Source organism: Nicotiana tabacum, chromosome 22 (assembly GCF_000715075.1).
Source record: "Nicotiana tabacum cultivar K326 chromosome 22, ASM71507v2, whole genome shotgun sequence".
NCBI lineage: Eukaryota > Viridiplantae > Streptophyta > Magnoliopsida > Solanales > Solanaceae > Nicotiana > Nicotiana tabacum.
The window spans coordinates 104,307,009-104,331,242 of NC_134101.1; the positions used below are offsets into that span (position 1 = coordinate 104,307,009).

The following is a 24,234-nucleotide window of genomic DNA, read 5'->3' on the forward strand; positions in this document are numbered from 1 at the left end:
ACAGGAATGACAGGTTGTAGACCTGTTGACACTCTGATGGATCCGAATTCTAAACTTCTGCCAGGACAGGGGGAGCCTCTTAGCGATCCTACAAGATATAGGCAGTTGGTTGGTAAATTAAATTACCTCACAGTGACTAGAGCTGACATTTCCTTTCCTATGAGTGTTGTGAGTCAGTTTATGGATTCTCCCTGTGATAGTCATTGGGATGCAGTTGTCCGCATCTTCGCTATATAAAATCAACTCCAGGTAAAGGCTTATTGTTTGAGGATCGAGGCCATGAGCAGATCGTTGGATACTAAGATGCTGATTGGACAGGATCACCTTCTGATAGACGTTCTACGTCTGGATATTGTGTCTTAGTAGGAGGAAATTTGGTGTCTTAGAAGAGCAAGAAACAGAATATGGTTGCTCGGTCTAGTGCAGAAGCAGAATATCGAGTAATGGCTATGGCAACAAGTGAGCTAATTTGGATCAAACAGTTGCTCAAGGAGTTAAAATTTGATGAGATTAGTCAGATGGGACTTGTGTGTGATAATCAAGTTGCTCTTCATATTGCGTCAAATCCAGTGTTCCATGAGAGAACTTAACACATCGAGATTGACTGTCACTTTGTTAGAGAAAAGATACTCTCGGGAGATATTGCTACAAAATTTGTGAAGTCGAATGATCAGCTTGCTGATATTTTCACCAAGACCCTCACTGGTCCTCGTATTAGTTATATATGTAACAAGCTCGGTACATATGATTTATATGCACCAGCTTGAGGGAAAGTGTTAGTTTGATAGTTAAAATAGTACTCCCTCCGTTCCAATTTATGTGAACCTGTTTGACTGGGCACGGAGTTTAAGAAAAAAATAAAGACTTTTGGAATTTGTGGTCCTAAACAAGTCCAAATGGGGCCCAGAGTATTTGTGTAGTTATAAAAGCTTCTCATTAAGGGTAAAATTGTAACTTTAAGCTAAATTGTTACCAAATTTAGAAAGGGTTCATTCTTTTTGGAACGGACCAAAAAGGAAATAGGTTCACATAAACTGGAACAGAGGGAGTAATATTTTCTCCCGTGCATTCTCATAATGGTTAAAACATCAATAACATTTTTTCTGGTGTATTATTTCTCACATGGTATCAGAGAGGCAGTGAAAACATCCGAGAAAGAAAACCCAACCAAAAACAATCGTCATGCTTCAATTCCAGCGACCTTTTTAGGCCTCTCATATGTGTTCCCTCTTTTTCCTTGGTGTTGTGCAAAATCCAACAACACCACAAGGTTCACAAGAGAGAGGCAACCAAACCCCAGAAAAATTCTTCGGAAAATACCCATTCACGCACCTGTCAGATATCTGCTTCCGGCGGCGAATATGTCACATGCGTCGGCATATGAGGGCTGTACCGGCCAGATTTTGAAAAACTTTTTGTAGGACAGTGTGATCGCCTTGCAAATTTGAGCTTACCCATCCTATTTAAACCAAATTCCGACCACATTTATATTTTTCCGACGTGAACAGCGATTTTTCCGGAGTGAACAGTGATTTCAGTAAATTTTCTGATTTTTCCGATGAGAACATTATAATGTTATTTGTATTAGAAGCCTTTGACTCACAATCCGTTGGATCCAATGCATTGAATTCAATCCAGATGATTTCTTTATCGGAAAATATAGAGTTCCTTCAGCACAAAGCATGTAAACAGACATCTTTTGAGATTGCTACTGATGTTCAAACAGGTAATAGCGTTACTTGTGTCTCGCAATCATCTTCTCCCAGTAATTGGGTTATTGATTCAAGAACTTCTAATCATATTTCTAGTATAAATCTGCTTTCACTACTATTTCCTATTCTCAATCTCTTCCAACGGTCACAATGGTCAATGGGTCTCAAATCGTGCAACTGGAATAGGTCAAGCAAGTTCATTTCCTTCTTTACCTTTGAATTCAGTTCTTTATGTTCCCGATAGTCCTTTTAATCTCATATCGGTTAGTCGCTTAGCCAAGTCACTTAAATGTTCTGTTTTATTTCTTGATGACCTTGTTTTTATACAGGAACGCAGTACGGTACGGATCATTGGTATCGGACGTGAATCAAATGGACTTTATTGTCTTATCCTTACTAAATCACATGAACCCACATCAACAGCTTGTTCTGTTACTGATTCACCACATTTATTACATAAATGGTTGCGACATTCCAGTTTATCAAAAATTCAGAAAATAGTACCTGGTTTGTCTCACTTGTCTACTCTAGAGTGTGAGTCATGCCAGCTCAATAAGCATAGTCGCTCCCATTTCCCTCGGCGTCGTGATAATTGAGCAGTCACATATCACTTTAGTTCATTCAGAGGTTTGGGGCCTAGTCGGGTCAGTTTTACCTTGGGATTCTGCTAATTTGCTAGTTTCATTGTTGATTATTCCAGGTGCACTTGGATATTCTTGATGAAAAATCGATCTGAGTTATTTTCTATTTTCAGAGCTTCCACGCTGAAATCCAAAATCAATTTGGGGGTTTCTATCCGCATATTCTATAGTGATAATGCCCATAGTATTTGTCTTCTTCATTTCAGCAGTTTATAAACTCTCATGAGATCATTCATCAAACATCTAGTCCATACACATGTCAAACAAATGGGGTAGCGAAAAGGATGAATAGGCATGTCATTGAGACTGCTCGTACCCTACTCATCAGGTTCCGTTGCGTTTTTTGGGAGGATGCAGTTCTCACACCCTGTTATCTTATTAATCGTATGTCATCTTCAACTATCCAGAATCAAGTTCCATTCTTTGTGTTGTTTCCTCACTCACCCTTGTTCTCTCTTACACCTCGTGTTTATAGGAGCACATGTTTTATTCATAACCTTACTCTAGGAAAAGATAAGTTAGCTCCCCGAGCTCTTAAGTGTATACTTCTAGGTTACTCGAGAACGCAAAAGGGGTATCGATGCTACTCACCTGACCTCCACCGGTGCCTTATGTCTGCTGATGTAACCTTCTTTGAAACTCATCCACACTTCACATGCCTAGGTGGTCATTTAGCCATTTCTGAGGTGCTACCAGTTTCATCTTTTGGAGATTCAATTACTATTTCCCCTTCATCTTCCTCCACAGCTCCATGACCTAATGCCCCAACTCTTGCTCTAGCTCTAGCTCCAACTCCACCACTTATAGCTCCTCCTACATTCTCAACCACAACCGTTGAGGAATCTAGTGTTGCTCCTCCTAGATCCCCAGCCATAGGAACACCACTCTTGACTTCTCGTCATCATCCGCTTCCAGCATCAAGCCCAGCTGATTCACGTCATGCACCCAACCCTACTCCTACTGCGGACTTGTCTCTTCTTCGTCCATCGATTGCTTTTCGAAAATGTATACGGTCCATACTTAGTCCTAATCCACATTATGTCGGTTTAAGTTATCATCAGTGTTTTGGAAAGCGTTAAGCACAAAAAAGCGACGAGGCCTTGCTTCACCGAAGCGAGAAGCGCGAAGCGAACCGCGCGCTTTTTTCATGTGAAGCGCAATTTAACACATAAATAAAAAAAAAAAATAGGCATAGATAAATAGCTAAAAACTCATTAAAAATAACATATTAAGCAAATGTTTCAATTCTTGAATCAAGAAGCAAATAATAGATACTACAATCAACAACCAAAAAAAAACATAACAGTTAATTCACACGAACCAGAAAACAAAGCATAAAGCAGATGATAAAGCATAAAACAGAGCACAAAGTAGAACAGAAGAAGAAGAAGTCGTTTAGGGCACAAAATCAGCGCTTAAAAAGTGAAAAAAATTGAAAAAAGAAGAAGAACTGGAGACTTCATCGTCGCTGGAGTTCGCTGGAGAAGAAGTCGTTGAAGAGCGTATGTTTATTTGTTAACAGATGGCTTATTTGCCAAAAAAATGTAAAAAACCCCAAGCAGATGCCTTCTGCTCGCTTAAGCACGCTTTTTTATTGTTTTTCCATCGAGGCGCATCTCGCTTAAGCTCGAGAAGCGAGCCCTTTTTAAATGTGAGTCGCTTTTGTAGCAGAAAAGCGATAGCCCTACGCCTCGCGTCGCTTCAACGCTTAAAGCGAGAAGTGAGCGCTTTTAATAACACTGGTTATCATCGTCTGTTATCACTGCATTATGCTTTTGTACTTTCTTTGTCCTCTGTTTCCTCCCTAACTCTACAGGTAAAACACTATCTCATCCAGGATGGTGAGTGATGAGATGTCTGTTTTACATATGAGTGGTATTCGGGAGCTTGTTCCTCTTCCTTCAGGTAAATCTACTGTTGGTTGTCGTCAGGTTTATGCAGCCAAAGTTGGTCTAGATGGCCAGGTTGATAGACTTAAGGCCCGTCTTGTTGCCAAAGGATATACTTAGATATTTGGGCTCGATTACTTGATACTTCTCTCCCATGGCTATTGTTCGCCATTGGCCTCTCTATTAGTTGGACATTAAAAATCTTTTTCTTCACGGTGACCTCGAGGATGAAGTTTATATGGAGTAACCACCTGGTTATGTTGCTCAAGGGGAGTCAAGTGGCCTTGTATGTCGCTTGCGCCAGTCACTTTATGGTCTAAAGCAGTCTTCTCGAGCCTGGTTTGGTAAGGTTACATAGTTATCCAGGAGTTTGGCATGACTCGTAGTGAAGTTGATCACTCTGTGTTTTATCGACATTCTGTTTCAACTCTCTATATTTATTTGGTCGTTTATGTTGACAATATTGTTATTACCGGCAATGATCAAGAAGGTATTACTAAGTTGAAGCAACATCTCTTTCGGCACTTTCAGGCTACAGATCTGGGCACACTAAAGTATTTTCTAGTATGGAGGTCGCTCAGTCTAGCTCAGTATTGTGATCTCATAACGGAAGTATGCCTAAGACATTCTCGAGAGAGACAGGAATGACAGGTTGAAGACCTGTTAACACTCCAATGGATCCAAATTCTAAACTTCTGGCAGGACAGGGGGAGCCATTCAGCAATCCCACAGGATATAGGTGGTTGGTTGGTAAATTAAATTACCTCACAGTAACTAGACTTGACATTTCCTTTTCTGTGAGTCTGAGTCAGTTTATGGATTCTCCCTGTGATAGTCATTGGGATACAGTTGTCCACATTCTTCGATATATGAAATTAGTTCCAAGCAAAGGATCATTGTTTGAGTCGAGGCCATGAGCAGATCGTTGGATACTCGGATACTGATTAGGCAAGATCACCTTCTGATGGAAGTTCAACATCAGGATACTGTGTCTTAGTAGGAGGTAATTTGATGTCTTGGAAGAGCAAAAAACAGAATGTGGTTGCTCGGTCTAGTGCAGAAGCAGAATATCGAGCAATGGTTGTGGTAATATGTGAGCTAATTTGGATCAAACAGTTGCTCAAAGAGTTAAAATTGGGTAAGATCAGACAGATAGAACTTGTTTGTGATAAACAGGCTGCTATTCAAATTGCATCAAATTCAGTGTTGTATGAAAAAATTAAACACATTAAGATTGATTGTCACTTTGTCAGAAAAAAAATACTCTCGTGAGAAATTGCTACAAAGTTTGTGAAGTCAAATGATCAGCTTGTAGACATTTTCACCTAGTCTCTCACCGGTCCTCGTATTAGTTATATATGTAACAAACTCGGTACATATGATTTATATGCACCAGCTTGAGGGGGAGTGTTAGAATAGTTATGTAAATACTAAATAGTAGTAAATAACCCCAATCCTATATGTATTAGGAGTAGGACATGTTATGTATATATATAGAGGACTCAGTGTAACATAGTTAAAACATCAATAATATTTTTCCCGTGTATTATTTCTCATAGAAGATTTATGGAGGGATGAGTGAAATGGGCAACTGCGGATATCACTGGCAGCACAAGAGGTGAGTTAGAAGAAAATTTTGAGATTGAGGATGTAGAAAAGAGACAAAAATACAGGACTTTAGATTGAGAGAATCGAATAGCTATGCTCAATATCAATTGCTTCAAATGAATGGTTGATTTGTTTCAGATATAGAAAATGCTTGCAAAGTGTAGGTGTTCTGGCATGGTTCATTCCTAGAACATCTTACTCATTTCAATATCCATAAGGATATAGCTAGTGGATAGGTAAGACAAATTCAATTAGCATACATATATACATTTGAATAAAAACCTAACACAATAATCCATGTCATTAAAATTAAGTAGGAAGATAATGCACGTATAATAAATTAACAAGTAAGGTTATGATACTACACTATTTTGTTTGTAGTTTAATCCTTGGTTTGTTTAAGTCTGTTAATTATTTGCCCTTAGCCTAGTTCAGTTCCACCGTATAAACTGTCTGAATTTAGTATTCTGCAGGTATTGTGTATCAATTCCTCGCATAGCTCTCTCATATTCATTATCGTACTACTTGTTGCAATATGTAAGCTTGCATTGCAAAATCACACAACACGGATCTTTATGGAGAACTGAACTATAGAATTTTGAAGTAATAAATTCTTACATGTTGAATTCGCAGAAGGGATTACGAAGGAATAGGCATACCATTAGCTATACAGTAGGTAATGGGGATATGATACACTTCTGGAAGGATTTGTTGTACAAAGGAATAACCTCGAGGATGAATACGCAGAGGCATCTGTTTGGTGAATAAAAATACAGTATTTTACTATTTATTTTTATAGTATATACTTGAAGAAAATTAGATCAATACTTAACTTCGAATTTCTTAAATAGAGTTGAAGCTTAACTACTTTAGAAGGCAGTTAAAGTAAGTTATCTCGAGGATTTTACACGAAGAAATATGTGATGAAAGAAAAATAAGAAAAATTATACCAATGACAAAGGAAAATTTTGATAAGGTAAGAATCAATACCTAAGAGAGAAATGCATCCCTATACTTCGCGTAAAGGGACAAATTTACCCCTATACTTTGCATGTACCCTTGGCTCCGTTAAGGCAAGGGGTATATTTGAACAAAGGGCTAACAGCGAGGCAAATTTGTTTGAAAAGTATAACAGATGTCAAATGTAAACTATTTTTCAAAGAAGAGTAAATTTGACCCATTTCCCAATTTTAATTCCTCTTTATTAAAATGATGTCAGATACAATATGACTTAAAGACGAAGAAAGTGAAGCAGTGAGTAACATTCTTCTCAGTTGTACACTTTGAGGATGCATATTTAGCGGCTATGTTACTCAGACTCTCCGAAAATATCGTCGGGTGCGTGTCGGATCCTCCAAAAATAGTGCATTTATGAAGGATCCGATAGGGGTGTGGCAGCATTTTGGAGAGTCCACGCAATATAGTTTAGCAAAGCATGTTCAATTGTGCTCCTTCTTTGTGCATCCCGATACCTATCCAATGAGCTATACTTCCAACTAACCGAGGTCACAATAGCATCTTTCGCATATTAAGGGGCAAAGACCAAATCAGAGAAAAAGAAAAAAGACAAACAAAAATAAAGACCAGCCATAAAACAAGAAATCAAGAATTGCACTCAGATGCAACCCTTTCCCAACCCTAAACATATCAACATAACGCGTCCACTCCCAAACCCAACACTGCCAGAGTGAAAAACAGTGTTGTAAATAGCGCTCGCCTCAGCGCTAATAGCGTGAGGCGATGCGATGCGAGCTGCCGGCGCCATTTTGCTCTGTTGTGTGGCGATTTCAGAAAGGCGAGCGCCTCTGCCTATGTAGCGAGAGGCGTTGTGATGCGCGAGGCGATGTGTAGCAGTGCTTTTTGAAAAAAAAAAAAGAAAGATAAGGCAGCACCAAACACCGATTAAAATACAAATTAGGGCTTGGGTTTGTTACTTCTTTCTCCTTCAACAACCATCAACGCCATTTGTTTTTTCGATCAATAAACTAAATACTAGGGCTTGGGATTTCATCTTCTTCTTCGTTCACCAGCGACATCAGATATGTTGTCCATTTCTTCTTCTCTTTTCTTCTAGTTTCTGTTGTCCATTTTTTTTCTTCGACCATTGCTGTCAATTTCTTTTTCTTTCTTCAGTCTTCAGCCTTCAGCCTTCTTTCTTTTTTCTTTCTTCCTTTTTCTTTTTTTTTTTGGCTCTGTTGTTTGAGCAAGCAGCACAGAGTTCTTTGAGGTTTGAGCTAGCTTTCTTTCTATCTTTATTTCTTTCTTCCATTCCTTTTTCTTATTCTCTTCTCTTTTTTTTTTTTTTTGCTCTGTTTTTTAATCCTGGATACGGGCAGAGGCAGTCAGACAGAGAGCTACTTCATAGTTCAAATCAAACCTAAAATTTACTCTCTTTTTTTCGATTAGTCTTATAGAGCAGAATTAATTGCATATAGATGTTGCTTGTTTTAGTTTATGAATCTACTATGACTATCTATTGAGTTTTTAATTTTTGAATTGATATATTTATTAATATATTATTGCTATTGAGTTTTTAATTTTATATATATATATAATATTTTATTTTTTGTATAAATTGTCGTTTCACATCAAAAAGGCGAGCACTTCGCTGCTCGCCTCTTGCCTCAGTGAAGCAGGCCTTCGTCGCTATTTGTCACCGCACGCTATCCAAAACACTGGTGAAAACCCCCGTCCTCACCCATGAAACTTTGTTGCTTCAAAGTATTTATGTTTCCTCCTTTCTTCTATTGTGCCAGCACTAACTGCAACCTTAATGAATTTTCTCTTGTTTTAGAACATTCACTTTCACCCTCGTTTAGTTAACCTTATCGCCCAATGCAGAACCATAAAATAAGAATATAGAAACACCAATATGAAACACAATCAAGAAGAGACAGCACAATTCTCTAGGATCCCCAAAAACATGCATAAGGAAGATTGGCATGTGCAAATCCACTTCTTGTAGAAGATGACACGGAATGGTACACCTTCCACTCTTAATGACAATCATAGGACAATACAGTTTTGACTGGTTTGCTATTCATCAGATTCTTGCACTACAAAGTAGAGAAAGATCTTGATAGATTTCTTCAATGATTTATCGGCTTTTTCCATCGCAGTTAGAAGCATATCCATGGAAAACTATTCGGAGGATGTCATGAACTCAAAAGGTTGCATCTGTGCTCCGGAAGAATCTTTTGGAAGCATGAGCCAGTCCTAAAGGGGAACAATTAATAAAAAGAAAGTTTGATATGAGCAGTGTGAGGCACGGTAAGATTTCGTAATGGTATTAAGGCCTTAAAGTGCCAAAACAAGCTAAAAGTGTCGATCAACTAGATGGCCATTCCGCAGTAAGTTCTGCGAGCCGCAGATCAGGAACACGAACCGCAAAATTGCTTTGTGTACCACAAAAGTAAACAGATTGGACGCCAATCTGCGGTCGATTATGCAAACCGCAGAGCAAAAATGCAAACCGCATAATTTCTTTGTGAACCACATAAGTGAACAGAAGCTGCCAGTTTTGGAAGCCAATCTGCGGACAATTATGCGAACCATAGAAGAGGAATGTGAATTGCAGAAGGTACCGCATAAGTGGACAGAAGGTCAAGTTTTGGGAGGCAAATTTGCGGTCCATTACGCGGGTTGTAGAACGCTTCTGCAATCCATTATGTGATCGTAGACTTGCCCGAGGGGTATTTTTATCAGATTTCCACACCGTTATTCATTTTAATAAGGGGGCTAAAGGATAGTTTAAAGAGAGAAAGAAAACATGTTTGTGAGTAGGGTTTGCATTGTAGAGAGGAGGAGGAGCATCCCCAATACCTATACATTCCAACTTTCCAAGGTAAGATTTTTCCATGGATTAGTGCCTATTCCAACATATTAACACTAGAATTAACAAATCCTACTGATAAAATTCTGAGATTCTCAACAAATCTTTTCAAGAACTTAAGTGAGGGATTTTCTTGGATTGCTTCCAAAAGGTAATTCTACACCCTTAAACTTACATGCATGGATTAATAGTAAGTATATGAGTAGGAATTGAGTGTTGAAGTTATGGGATGGTGATTGGAAGCCATAAGTTATTAACTAGACTAATGGGTGTTATAGAGATTGCAAATTGTCATGATTGATGAAATCGGTTGGTTGGGAGTAGATTGTTGGGTGTGCATATGTTAATGGAGATTGTTGGTTGCCTAAGGGTGGTTGTAGTGTAATTGTTGGTAAGAAAAGTGGTGGATTGGGTGAAGGAACACCATTGTTGATAGTTGTAATAATGTATGCACACTAGGTGTTTGATGAAATGCTTATGCGACCAAAAACATGGGCAATCTTGCTAATAATGGTCCAATTGACTTATATTATTGTAGATTGAAGTTGTACGAGTGGTCGAACATCGTAGTACCACTAAGGAACGTAATTGAGGTATGTTTGCCTAAGCTCTTTCCCCTAGAATCGACTTTTAGAAAATATCATATCTTCTGCCATGTGTCTCCTAATTTGATAGCTTTCAAATAATTAGCCTATTGTGGTAGATGACATATATGCTATCCATTTATTCTCTACAAAACTTTATAGTGCCATATGCTATGTTTTCATATGACAATGCTATTAATGTTTCAAGTTTTCAAATGTAAATGAACGTAACGTTGAGGCCTTCCAAGAACTCAAATTATGACTTTACAACTCTCAATTGTTAAATGTATTGTTTATGAAATGGCCTACAGATTTTGACTTCAGCGCCAAAGGTGCCAAATGAAATGAAATATTTTTATAAAATATTTTGGAAGCTTTATTATGTAACCAAGAAGGTATTGGCCGAAGGAGCCAACACTTGAAACTACACGCACCGGCGTAGTATTATAGTCACCCTTCGTTGGATTCACTTGGCTGGGATAACGAATGCCATAATGAGTTGCTATCAAGCTAATGTCAATCCACAAGGCATTGTGGTGAGATGGCCTAGCCGACTAGGCCGAGATCGGGCGCTATGTTGTACACATAGTTGAATAACAAAATGGTCGGTAACTAAAGAACTCCCACTAAAAGATTATGTTGCTTAAAGCTAAGTTTTCTATTGTTTTATGATATGAACATTTTCATTTATTTATTTGCACATTACTTCCCATGTTCTTCCCCTTTATGTGATTGTTCCTTTGTTTTTATGTGTAAGAGTTACGATGCATACGAGCTTATTCCTCCTATACTCACGTTTGTTTTACCGCGGGCACTGCATTCATGGATGCAGGTACGACTAGCTTGAACGGTGTAGACCCTCGTTAGGTACTCCTCTCATATTTGTTGCTACTTGGTGAAGCCCATCTCATCCTCGGGGTATTATTTTGGTATTTCAGACTCAGTATTTTGTTTGGTATAGCCGCGGCCCTATCACCGGCATTTTATTTCTTTTCCTTTCCACGTTGTCATAGAGGCTCCATAGACATTTGTGGGCTAGATTAGACTATGTATTTTGTTAAATTCTATTGAAGTCTCATGGCATGTGTAACAACTACTTTATTATGTAACGTTTTCAAAATTAATGGAAAATAATGTTTTAAATGTATAATTTACACGTTCAAGTCATGCATAGGCTATGGATGCTATGTAACGGAATTACTGGTCCACCCGATCATAGGTTTAAGGCACCGGATGCCATGTCCCGCTCCCCAAGGTTGGGGCATGACAAGCAGTGGCCTGATTGCAGTACGGAAAAGAGAAAGCAAATCTCCTTCTGCCACATAGAAGGGCTATTGATTAATGTCTGTAGATTCACTTGGTTATCACTGTCTTTCAAAGACATTCTATCCTCGTGGATGGTGCTCTGTCTAACACAGAAAAGGTGGGAAGCTGGAGGAGAATTCCTAATAAAATAACTTGATCATAGATTGAACGGAATAGGAAAACTTTATTAGGGGAATGACTCATCCTGCTTATTTACAACCTATTCTTCTCATTTACTGGATTGCTGGTTATAGGGGAAACGTTCATATTTTGTGTTGTTTCTTAGATGCATAGAGAATGCAGAGTAAGTCGTTTGCAGCATTTGTTAATTCTCTGGCTTTAAGTTATAACTTGATTTTACTTTCCCAGTTTTGTACGTAGATTTGTTTATTCTCTGGCTTCAAGCTGCAACTTATTTCTATTTTCCCACATTTTTCGTGACATTACGAGCATGACCTTGTGAGGCCAATTTTATCTTTTTTAGCCAGAGCTTGCACGTACTATAGGCAAAAAAGGCAGAGCTTAACTAAAATGAGGAAGTGGCATTTCTTCAAGAAACATTAAGAACCCCAGAGCAAGGATAAGAAAAGGCAGGAGACATGTTAAATCCTGCAAATGGAGGACAAGCAACACCATCTAGTTTAGAAGAAAGGAGAAGCGGCGGAGGATAATGAGTACTGGATGATTGGCTGAAAGTTCATAAAAGAACAAATGAGTTAAGGTATTAAGGAAGATCATAAATAAAAAGGAAAGCATCGAGTTTCCCAATTTTTCCTCCCTTTAATCCTGGGTAGGCTCTCTTACCTTTTGAAATTTTTTTGGGTGGTTTTTGACATAAGTGGCTCTCTTTCTTTTAAAAAGAAAGAAAGTGGGGAGGGGATGCAGAAATTTCAACAGGTAAGAAAAAAGAGGGAGAACCTTGGGCAGTATTCCATTTGGATATATAGGTAAGTCAACTCGAGCTTATTCTCCTGTCCAAGGTGGTCCGACATACTTCCATCCACATAGGTGAAACTAGAGCTCACAACAGTTCTGGAACCGCAGCTGGAATCATCGTAAGATAGAGTGATGCCTGTTTCAAACCATGCCTGATATAATTCAAGTATTAGATTTTAAACATTGTAAAACAAAGGGGCACCTTGAACTCAAAAAATGACTTTGAAATGCACCCACAAGATTTATATCACATACCTGGTAATAGCGAACAACATGCTGATGCTGCAACCGCGAAAGTGTGGCAACTTCCCTGTAACATGGAAGAAGAAAGTTCTTGAAGTAACACAACGTCAAGTATCTAGGAAATAATAAAGATTCTGCTTTGTGTAGTCATAAAAACAACTCCATAGCAAGCCGACGAAGTCTCTGCTGACATATAGAGCATGTAACGGGCAATGACGAATATTAACAATGGAAAACATGAACTCCCACAGAAAAAGAGTGTGACACATGAATTAATGAAACACTATTATCAGTGCGATACAGGAAAGCATTAAAGAGAGCTCAATCACATAGCCAAATAAAGGCGAAAAGAAAATGCTGAGACCAGAAATACAGCAGAAAAGACATAAGAGAAGGTAGAGAAACATCAAAAAAAAAAGCTTATGTGAACATGCAGAGGGAAGAAGACACAAAATCAGAATAAGGCCAAGAGGAAAGAAAGAAAACAAAAATTACATACATATATATATATACACACACACATATATATATACACACACATATATATATACACATATATATACATATATATATATACACATATATATACACATATATATATACACATATATATAGACACATATATATACACATATATATATACACATATATATACACATATATATATATATACACACACACACATATATATATATATATATATATGACAAATAAGAATATATGACAAATAAGAATCTTATCAGAGGGTAAATCTGGTAAAATCACATGCTTCTCCATGATTGCGAAATCATCTCATCGATAATCCCTTTCCAAAGGGCAATGGATAGGAAAGTCTGAATTGGGCTCATTGCTAGTTGCACAAATTATACATCAAGAAGCAGAATATTTTTCTTTTTCCTCAACTCCAAGCCAACAAGTCACAGCCAAAATATCAAATTTACCATGAAGAGGAGACTATGTAACCAACTTTTGCTTGCAAATATATGGGAAACAAATGAAAAATTGCTGGAAGCCTAGGTTGTACCAAAAAGAAGAAAGAGATGGAGAGAGGGGTGTGTAAACATGGAACTGAAGGGTATAACCAAGATGGGGAAAAAATCAGCATAGCAGGAGACATGTAGGTTATCGGAGGAATAGTCTCAGAAATGCTGAATTAGGTAATGCCACCTAATCGCTTTGTATAAGCACTATTAAGCTGCATAAGATTAAAAGCCAGCCAATACAAAAGAAAAAAAGAGACAGTTAAGAAGTAAAAAATGCATCAGGAATTCCTTTTTCTCCAACAATGGCTATTGATTCGGAATGCAGCACAAAACTTTGCCAGGATATCTGGAATGAAAATATTTATAACGGAAGGACAAAAGATCTTGAAAGTTTCATATGGATATCTAGTATATCTGCAGCTAATCAACTTCTAATTCCAGCATTGAACGGGAAGGTTTCAGAACTTAATTTGTTAAAAGAAACAAGAATTTTGCAGCATCTAGGAAAGAACGGACATGAAGAAAACTGGTCTCGCTTAATACCCCTAATATTGAAGTAATGTGTCGAACTTCAAAGATGAAAATTTAAGTTATGAGGGAACAACATTGTTTTTCTTTTTAGCTTCTCACAAGGAAAATCATATTATGTTCTTATTATGAATTTAAGAGCACAATACATATGCCTTTTGAAATTAGGATGTCAATAAGAATCTGATATAATATTGTCTTGAATATTTTAAGTTCTTAAACAAGCACCATAAATTGTCTTTTTGGCAAAAGCTAATTTATGATGTGACATTCTTGGTCATACACCAAAAAAAAATCCATGTAAAATATGTATAAAACAATACTTATGCTCAATTTGACTATGGTAGTCGAATATTAAAACAAGCACCCTCATGTAATATTTTTATAGATTGACATGGTAGTCGAATATTAAAATTTTTGCATCAAATCTTTATGCTCAATTTGACTAAGTGTAAACTGAACCATCTAATTGTTTTTTCTTTAAAATACACACTTTCCAACTATATGATGAAATGCACGAAAATGATTTGAAGTGTTTTGTACCTTGTGCATGTGGGGACGAGCATGTGCTTGCGTCTCTAAGTTATGAAATTATGAAATGATATGTTGACCATGCAAATTACGTTTTTTGGACTACTTTATGTTTTTATGAAGTTACTTGCTTCCAAAGTGATTTTTGACATATATTAACATGTTTATGCTAAAGTTTAAGATGATTATGTTTAAGGGAATGCCTTATGCTTTTGATGACCCGAAGCCTTATGATTATATGTAATTATGTTTCTAGGAGATACTATAGACATTTGAGTTGGATGTTCGCCTAACGATAAGACATACAATTCCCTCATTTCTAAGTGGCCCTACGTCCAGACCTAAAGTAAGCTGAATTTGGTAAAAAGGATGAATGCTAAAGGGTGTGGGACTCAAGATCGAGTCCCCACAAGATAAGGAAACAACTGAAACCTGAGAGGCTCGCTGAACCCATTTGGCTAACATCAGTACACAGTAGGGCTGTGCACGGATCGGATTGGATCGGATTTAGCCTATTTCGGATTCGGATTTCGGATTCTGAAAAGGGCAATCCGAATCCGATCCGAATTAACATTGGATTGGATCGGATTTTAAACTTTGGATCGGATAATTTTTCGGATTGTCGGATCGGATTGTCACAAAAATTTTCAACAATTTAAAGTTCATTCGGTGTCTCTATCTCATCTTCCATCTACCAAAACAAACAAAAAAATCAAAATAAAATCAAAAGTTGAAGAATAGAACATGAAATAGACATAAAAGAAAGAAGAGAAGAGAAGAGAGGCGGAAGAAAGAGACATAAAATCAAAGTAAAATCGGAAGTTTGAGTCATTGAGACTCTTTTAGTTTTCACTGAAGAGAAGAGAGGTGCAAGAGAGGCGGAAAAATCTAAGTGAGTGAGGGGGTGTGTGAAAAATGAATAAGCATAACCCTAAAATTTTAGTGTGTATTTATATAGGTACATATAATTTCGGATATCGGATCGGATCGGATTAAAATCATACCAATCCGAATCCAATCCGAAAATCCGAAATTTCATAAAACACAATCCGTATCCAATCCGAAAATCCGAAATAGAGTGGATCGGATCGGATTTCGGATATCCGATCCAAATGCACAACCCTAATTTGGCGTACTCTTGTGGTACTATGGGTTCTAGCATCCCCGGCCTTACCATGTTGTACTGGTGTAGGTCACATACGCCATGTTGATGGATGGTTATGTTAGAGTCTTGAAGTATTCTCTCGGTTGTGTGCATTTATTTTAATCGTTTGGATGTAAGCTAATGGTTTTTAATGTGACCTATGATTTCAAATGTTTTTTAACTGATAAAATTGCATGTCATGTTTTCTTTAAGACTTATCCCAACTTTTAGAAGCGGTCGATGAGACATAGTGGGTCGCAAGACTCACTTACTTTCCTTTGATCTGTAGATCCTTTAGCAGGTCCGGCAAGCCTCACATATGACTTCAACTTGTTCTAGTCGCAGCAGTTAGCCTCAACCCTCCATCCGTGGTGGCCACTCACTTACCTTTGATCCGCAGATTGTTTTGTGCTTGAAGACCCCTTGTTTTTTTATGCTCGAGTTGTTGTTCCCTTGTTGCTTTACTCGGAAGTCATGTAATTGATGCCCGTGTGGCTTATTTACTCGGATATTAGTGTTGTCAAAGGCGCGCTTAGAGTGCGCTTAAGCCCTGAAGCGAGGCTCAATACATGTTGAGCGCTTTGCCTCGCTTTGTGGGTGCTTTAGTGTCGCATCAAGGCTCTAAGACATACTTTTCCTTGCCAATGAGTGTAATCTTGAAAATGCGACATTAACCAATTGAAATTTCACCTTATTGTAAAAAAGTTTCTATTTCTTTGTCCATATATTTGTTATTCATGCTTATAATTATTAGTCTTGGACTACATATATATATTTTTACCTTTTCTCTAGTTGCGCCTTTTTTCATTAAAGCCCACGCTTTAGTTGCTCTTTGAGCTTAAAGCCCCAACGGACCTTAGAGCTTTTTTGCGCTTTTTGCCTTTGATAACACTATCGAATATTCATGTAATTTATGCTTATTCGCGTTGATACCTAGGTCTGCACATTACATCCTAAATGAGCAGTGGAAGCAAAATAGCAAAGTACTCTTTTGACCCTGGTAGGTCATAGAACTGTGTTGATACATCGTTATGTCAAAATCATGAAGTATACTCCCAACCTGCGTATTTATGTTAATCGTATGGATTTATGCTTATGGTTATGAATGTGACTTATGATTTCAAATGTTTTTTACTTATAAAATTGCATGTCATGTTTTCTCTAGGACTTGTCCCAACTTTTAGCAGCGACCAATGAGACTTAATGGGTTGTCATATCTTTTTTAATTTCTTCTTTTCGTTTCACTCAATTACCTTTGCTCTGTAGATTCTTTAGCAGGTATGAGCTAGCCTCACATGTGGCTTCGACTTGTTCCAGACGGATTGGTTGGCCTCCACCTCCATTCATGGTGGTTAGGTGGTTTTACATTTGTTATCTTTTGTGTACGTGTTGCGTCTCAACTTTTGATACTTTTAGGAGCTCCATGATGACCTTGTGGGAGTATTAGATGTACTTGTACATATATAGTTGAGGTGATACCTTAATGGGACGTGTATTCATGTTATGGGTCTATGCATCAAATTTTGAGAAGGCAAATACATATTCAAACCCTCAAACTTGCCCCTTTTTTTCATTTAAACACTTAAACTAAGCTTTGTTCCTACTGAACACCTCAATGACTGGCGAGTTGGTTGCCTTATGGTGGAGCCACGAAGGAAATCTTTGAGTATCTCTTAGTGTCCCTGTGGAGAATAATGTGTGTAAATTTTGCAGTATGATTATGTGGCGTGTAGGTGAGTGAATTTCAATATCTGTGTGTGGAATTAATTTTGTGGTGAGAACAGAGGAGGAAGGTAGTGGGTGATGGTGATGATGGTGGCAGGGGGAGAGAGTGAGGAAGAAGGAAATTTTTTTTGATTAAAAAAAAAAAAAAAGAAGCCTCACGCGCTCATACTCAGTGCAGCACACACTTTGTCATGTCAATAATGTGTGTTTAATAGACACACTTAGGTTCAAGTTCAAGTGTTCAATGGGAACAAGACTTAGTTTAGGTGTTTAAATGGTATTATCTACCCCCTATGTTGTTGGCTGCCGGTTCCGACCCTCCAGTTTATGGTAGTGTGACACTAGCCTTCCATCCTGCCAAACCCTATGCATGCCAGTCATTATGGAAACTAGATAATTGGCAAATATTCTTGTTTAAAATTGCTTGTTCTCCAAGTTTCAGCACATCAAAGATGGTGAATTGTTACAACTGTTTCAATTATTTAAAAAAGCGATTGTAAAGTAATTAATCAAAAGTTAATCTATTTACTTTAAAAATGAATAATCTACTAATACAGTTTTTGTTCCTTGAATAAACAACAGTTCTAATTATAATACTGATACCGATTAAACCAGGTAAAATAACTCAAAAAACAAGCTGTAAGAATAACAATTGCATCTATAAAAAGGAATAAGCATGTAAATGAGCAATGACAATAACAAATATGAAGCACAGTATTAACACTCTAGCACCAAGGTTCAACATTGAATGCTACTTAGTTTTCTGCACAAAAGTCACACTAATATCTGCCGAATCAACATCAGATACAAACCTCAATATACGGTCATTTAAAGGCAGACTCTTGTCCTTTAATCGAATCTTCTTCACTGCATATTGCCTCCCATCAAGCTTATTCTTGCACAACACAACGTGACCAAACCCACCCTGACCTAAAATGTAAATAATCAGGAAAACATATTTGTACCAGCACAAATGTGCACATGGGAAAGACTGAAGACGGTTATCATGCATTCCAAAACGAGCTCATAAATTTGAGTGTGCAGCAATGCTGTGAATAATAATAGGATCAAGCTATCCCAAACTCGTCTCACTACATGCCACTATCTTTTGGTCTAAGTCTAAGTGTATCCCATTTTGTATATAATAAATGAGTATGAATATCAAAAGGGGCCTCGTTTCCAAGTTTATATAAGAAGAAAAATTATTGCGCACACAAATTATTCTTGGTTCAGCTTAACCAGTCCTCCATACAAGGGCGAATGTCCTGCTAAATCCAGGAAAAGAGGGCTACCAACATTCTGTTTTGATATTACAAAAGAAACTGTACAACCCAGTAGGGCTGAGCATATATTCAGGTAAAACCCATAACCCGAACCGTTAATCATTTATTGGGTTAACGGTTCGGTAACGGTTTAGAATTTTTTCACTATAGGGTTATTGGTGCGGGACTCAGTTTGGCAATTCTGTTACTGGAATAACCGATAACCCAATAAGGATTAACGAAATTACTACTTTACCCTTAGGTATATACATATGCAGATATGCTAGGGCTTCATTCTTTCCTATTCTTTCTCAGCCTCAGCCTCAACCGCATTCTTCAGAGTTCAGACTTCAGACTCTTCACCCTTCAGCCGCATTCTTCAGCTTCATCTTCATTCTTCGTGTAAGTTTTCAGTTGCTTCATCTTCATCTACGGTTGTCTACTTGCCTTCATCTTCATTTTCAGTTGATTCAATCGTTTATTGATTTCTAATCCATCTTCGTGTCATTTTTTCTAATCAGTTGATTTTTGAGTTGCCTACCCGAATTGTTTATGGTCTGTTTTGATTTTCCATCACAACTATGAGGAAAAGTATTTGCGATTTTCGAATTTTTATGTGTTTCTCGCTAATATACTGATTTTTTCAAGGGTTTTTGCCTATTGTGCCCTAGGTTTGGCCAGTCTGTTGACTCTTGAGTACTTGAGTTCCTTTATTTGTTTTATGCAATTATCTGTTTCGCTAAAATTAACAGAAAACTGTTGATTTTTATCTGTTTTTAATTTTTATATGTTTCATTGTAAAATCATAGAGAAAGTAGAATCAACTTTAAGAATGAAATCACAGAGAAAGTAGAATCACAGAGAATCTGATATGATAATTGTTTATGCAGCTCCAACTAATCTTGTACTAGATTCTTCTAAATCGTTTTTTAAGATTTTGTTGCCTCGCTGCTTGATTTCTTTTAAATTCAAACTCACAGTGACACAAACGCATGACTGAAAATATCATAATTAATAAGGTGATTGGTGAAAGTGAAGCTTCTAATCGGCAGCACAATCTCAATCAGTTCAATCAACAGTAAGGAGACAAAGAAAAAAGAGGTCTCCTGCATGGGATCATTTTGACCAAATTATTGATTCGGAAGGAAATCAAAAGGGTGTCCATAAACATTGCAAAAGAGAACATCTGCCGATACAAAAGATAATGGTACAAAATCTCTGCTTACACATATAACCAATTATAAAAAAATGCCTTTAGATGTTGCAAAAAGTCAATCAAAATTAGCCTTTCAACCTATTGCGGGGGTTAATAAGGGTGATATAGTTGTTGTTCCTTGGAAATTTGATCAAGAACAATGTAGGAAGGTTTTGTGCCGTATAGTGATCATTGATGAACTTCCTTTCAGCTTTGCTGAAAAGGAAGGTTTTATGAATTTTATGAAAGTTGCACAACCTTTTTTTCCAATTCCTTCACGTAGAACTGTGACTCGGGACTGTTTTGATCTTTTCAATGATGAAAAACATAAGTTGGTGAAGCTTTTTAAAGATCAGAGAGTTTGCCTTACCACTGATACTTGGACTTCCTTACAACGAATAAATTATATGTGTATTACTGTTCATTGGATTGATAGTGATAGGAAAATGCATAAAAGAATTATCAACTTTTGTCCAATTTCTAGTCATAGGGGTGAAGATATGGCAAATAGTATTGTTAATTGTTTGAAAGAGTGGGGGTTACAAAAGATTTTCACTGTCACAGTTGATAATGCTAGTTCAAATGATGTGACGGTGAAGGAGCTTTCTAAGAAGTTAACTAAATGGGGGACCAATTCCATGAATGGTAAGCACCTTCACGTGAGGTGTATGGCTCATATTATGAATCTTGTTGTTCATGATGGTATAAAAGAATCAATTGTGTCTATTGAACATATTAGGCAAGCAGTGAGATATATCAGGCAGTCTCCTGCTAGGTGGAAAAAGTTTCAGAAGGAAATCTAGTTAGGAAATCTTTATGTTTGGATGTTCCTCCAAGGTGGAATTCTACATACTTGATGTTGAATAGGGCTATTGAATATGAGAGAGCAATTTTAGAATATGATGATCATGATATTGGCTTGTCACATCATCTTGAGTTTGTTGATATTGTGAATGGAAGTCCTGCAGGTACACTTTTGAGTAGTGATTGGGAGGATGTAAAGAAATTGACAAAATTTCTTGAAATCTTTTATAAGCTTACTTTAAAGGTATCTGCATCACTTTATGTTACATCAAATCATCATTTTCTTGAAATTTGTGAAGTTGTTGTTTACTTGAAACAATTGATATTAAATGAAGATGTTTTTTTAGGTTCAATGGCAAAGAAGAAGGAGAAATTTGATAAGTATTGGGGTGATCCAGAAAAAATGAACAAGATGATTTTCATTTCATGTGTTTTGGATCCTCGGTACAAGTTTGATTCTGTTAGTTTTGCACTTGCGAAGATGTTTGAAGAAAAAGGGCCAATTATTGCTAAGGCAGTGCATACATACATGACTTCATTGTTTGATGAGTATGTAAAGTCTCATTAAAAAGATAAAGGTTGTCGTCCTTCTTCATGTGTATCTAACTCTTCATTGGACACAATGGAAACTTCTACTTCATCGCTTTTAGCGAATAGTATTAGTGTCCAAAGCGGAGGAGCTTTTGGTTCTGTCTTTGAAGAATTAAAAAGACATAAAGCTGGGATTGGAATTCAGACTCTAAATCAGAATTGGAAAAATATCTTACAGAAGAAGTTGAAAATGAAATAGCAGACTCTAATATATTGCTTTGGTGGAAAGTAAACTCACCAAGATTCCTCATTCTTGCTAAGATGACTCGGGATGTGTTATCTATTCCTATTTCAAGTGTTGCATCCGAATGTGCATTTAGCTCTGGAGGGCGTATTCTTGATTCATTTAGGAGTTCATTAACTCCTAAATTGGTGGAATTTCTAGTGTGCCTTCAAGATTGGCTTCGTTGTGAGCCATTACCTGTAAGTGTTGAGGAAGATTTAGATGTTCTCGAGCAACTAGAACAAGGTAGCAATATTTTAATTTGTTTGACTGTATATTATTTTTATAAATAGTTTATTTAATATTTTTGTTGTTTGACTTTTTAATATATATTCTCATAGATTTTGCCAAACTTGGAAACGAACTCTGCGATGATGATGTGTAGAATCTTAGATAGTTGTGAGTTAAAACTTTGGTAAGTTAATTATTCAACTTATATAACACATGGTATGTTTACTGTTAGAAACCAAAGAAGTTCTATATTTCATATCTAGAAGAGAAGATTACAAGGCCTATTTATAATACTAATTCACCTAATCTATTAGTTGCCATACACCTAATTACACCTACTATACAACTCATATACATGTGCTAGCTATGATGTAGTACATGTGTATACATGTGCTACACAACTTGTATTACACCTACTATACAACTCATATACATGTGCTAGCTATGATGTAGTACATGTGTATACATGTGCTAGACAACTTGTATGTCAACACTCCCCCTCAAGTTGGAGCATATATATTGATCATGCCCAACTTGTTACAGATATATTCAACTCGAGCTCCATTCAAAGCTTTTGTGAAAATGTCTCCCAATTGATCTCCAGTTCTAACATGACCTGTAGAGATGAGCTTTTGTTGAATCTTTTCACGAACAAAGTGACAATCTATTTCAATGTGCTTAGTCCTTTCGTGAAATACAGGATTAGAGGAGATATGAAGAGCAGCTTGATTATCACACCACAACTTTGCTGGCAATGTAGTTTGGAAGCCAACTTCACTTAATAGTTGATGTACCCATACAACCTCACACACAGATTGTGCCATAGCTCTGTATTCTGCTTCCGCACTAGATCGAGATACGACATTTTGTTTCTTACTCTTCCACGAAATCAAGTTTCACCAACAAAAACGCAATATCCTGTCGTGGATCTCCTATCGGCTTTTGACCCTGCCCAATCTGCATCTGTGAAACACTCAATGTTAGTGTGTTCATTATTCTTATATACTAGACCCCGTCCTGGAGATCCCTTTAGATAACAAAGAATCTGCTCCAGAGCCGCCCAATGCCTGACTGTTGGGGAAGACATAAACTGACTCACAATGCTGACAGAGTATGCGATATCGGGACGAGTTACTGTAAGATAGTTCAGTTTCCCAACCAATCTCCTATATTTCTCTGGATCTTCGAATAACTCACCGTCTTCTTTCACGAGTTGTGTGTTAGGAACCATTGGCATGCTGCATGGTTTAGATCCCAACTTTCCAGTTTCAGCTAACAAGTCAAGAGTATATTTCCTTTGGGACAAGAAGATGCCTTTCTTGCTCCGTGTAACTTCAACTCCCAAAAAATACTTTAGTTGCCCTAAATCTTTCGTCTGAAATTGAGTGTGAAGGAAAGACTTTAGAGTTGAAATTCCTGTAATATCACTTCCAGTAATAACGATGTCATCAACATATACTACCAATAAAAGAATACCATTATCAGACCTTTTATAAAACACCGTATGATCGCAATTGCTTTTCTTCATCCCATATTCTAGAACAGCCTCACTAAATCTGCCAAACCAAGCACGGGGACTCTGTATCAGCCCATAAAGAGATTTTCGAAGACGACATACCTTTCCACACTCCCCCTGAGCAACAAACCCAGGTGGTTGCTCCATATATACTTCTTCCTGAAGATCTCCATGTAGAAAAGCATTCTTTATATCAAGCTGATGCAGAGGCCAATCATAAGTAGCTGCCATGGAAATGAATAATCGAACAGAAGCTAACTTGGCGACCGGGGAAAAAGTATCCAAATAGTCGACTCCATAGGTCTGTGCATACCCTTTTGCAACAAGGCGTGCCTTAAGGCGAGCTACTGTCCCATCGGAGTTAAACTTAACAGCAAATACCCACTTGCACCCAATAGCCTTTTTGTCAGTGGGCAGATCGGCTAACTCCCAAGTACCATTCTCATCTAAAGCCATCATCTCTTCTATCATTGCATCATGCCAACCTGGGTGGGACAATGCTTCACGAACAGTTTTAGGTATCCTAGCAGAATCTAATGATGCAATAAACGAGCTAGAAGAAGTAGACAAATGGTCATAAGACACAAAAGAAGAAATAGGATAAATACATTGTCGTGTACCTTTGCGAATGGCAATAGGAAGATCCAAACTAGGATCTGAAACACAGGAGGTTGGATCTACCGACGAAGCAAAAGTAGGTAAAGGATCGGGTTCTGAGGTTTGTTGTCGCCTGGTATACACACGAAGAACA

The 24,234-nt window shown here is 37.4% G+C and overlaps 1 protein-coding gene across 10 annotated transcripts in view; it reads right to left on the reverse strand.

The window, feature by feature from the left end:
- Window positions 1–24,234, reverse strand: part of LOC107761147 (eIF-2-alpha kinase GCN2) — a 96,216-nt gene that overhangs the window by 53,011 nt on the left and 18,971 nt on the right. For all 10 annotated transcript variants that reach the window (XR_012704759.1, XR_012704758.1, XR_012704757.1 and 7 more), the window contains 3 exon segments: window positions 18,474–18,591; window positions 12,763–12,817; window positions 12,490–12,659 (listed from right to left, as the gene is read on the reverse strand). Coding sequence is in view for 7 of the 10 variants with exons in the window: in XM_075242565.1 (XP_075098666.1) it covers window positions 12,490–12,659; window positions 12,763–12,817; window positions 18,474–18,591 (343 nt within the window). In the remaining 3 variants the exon portion in view is untranslated.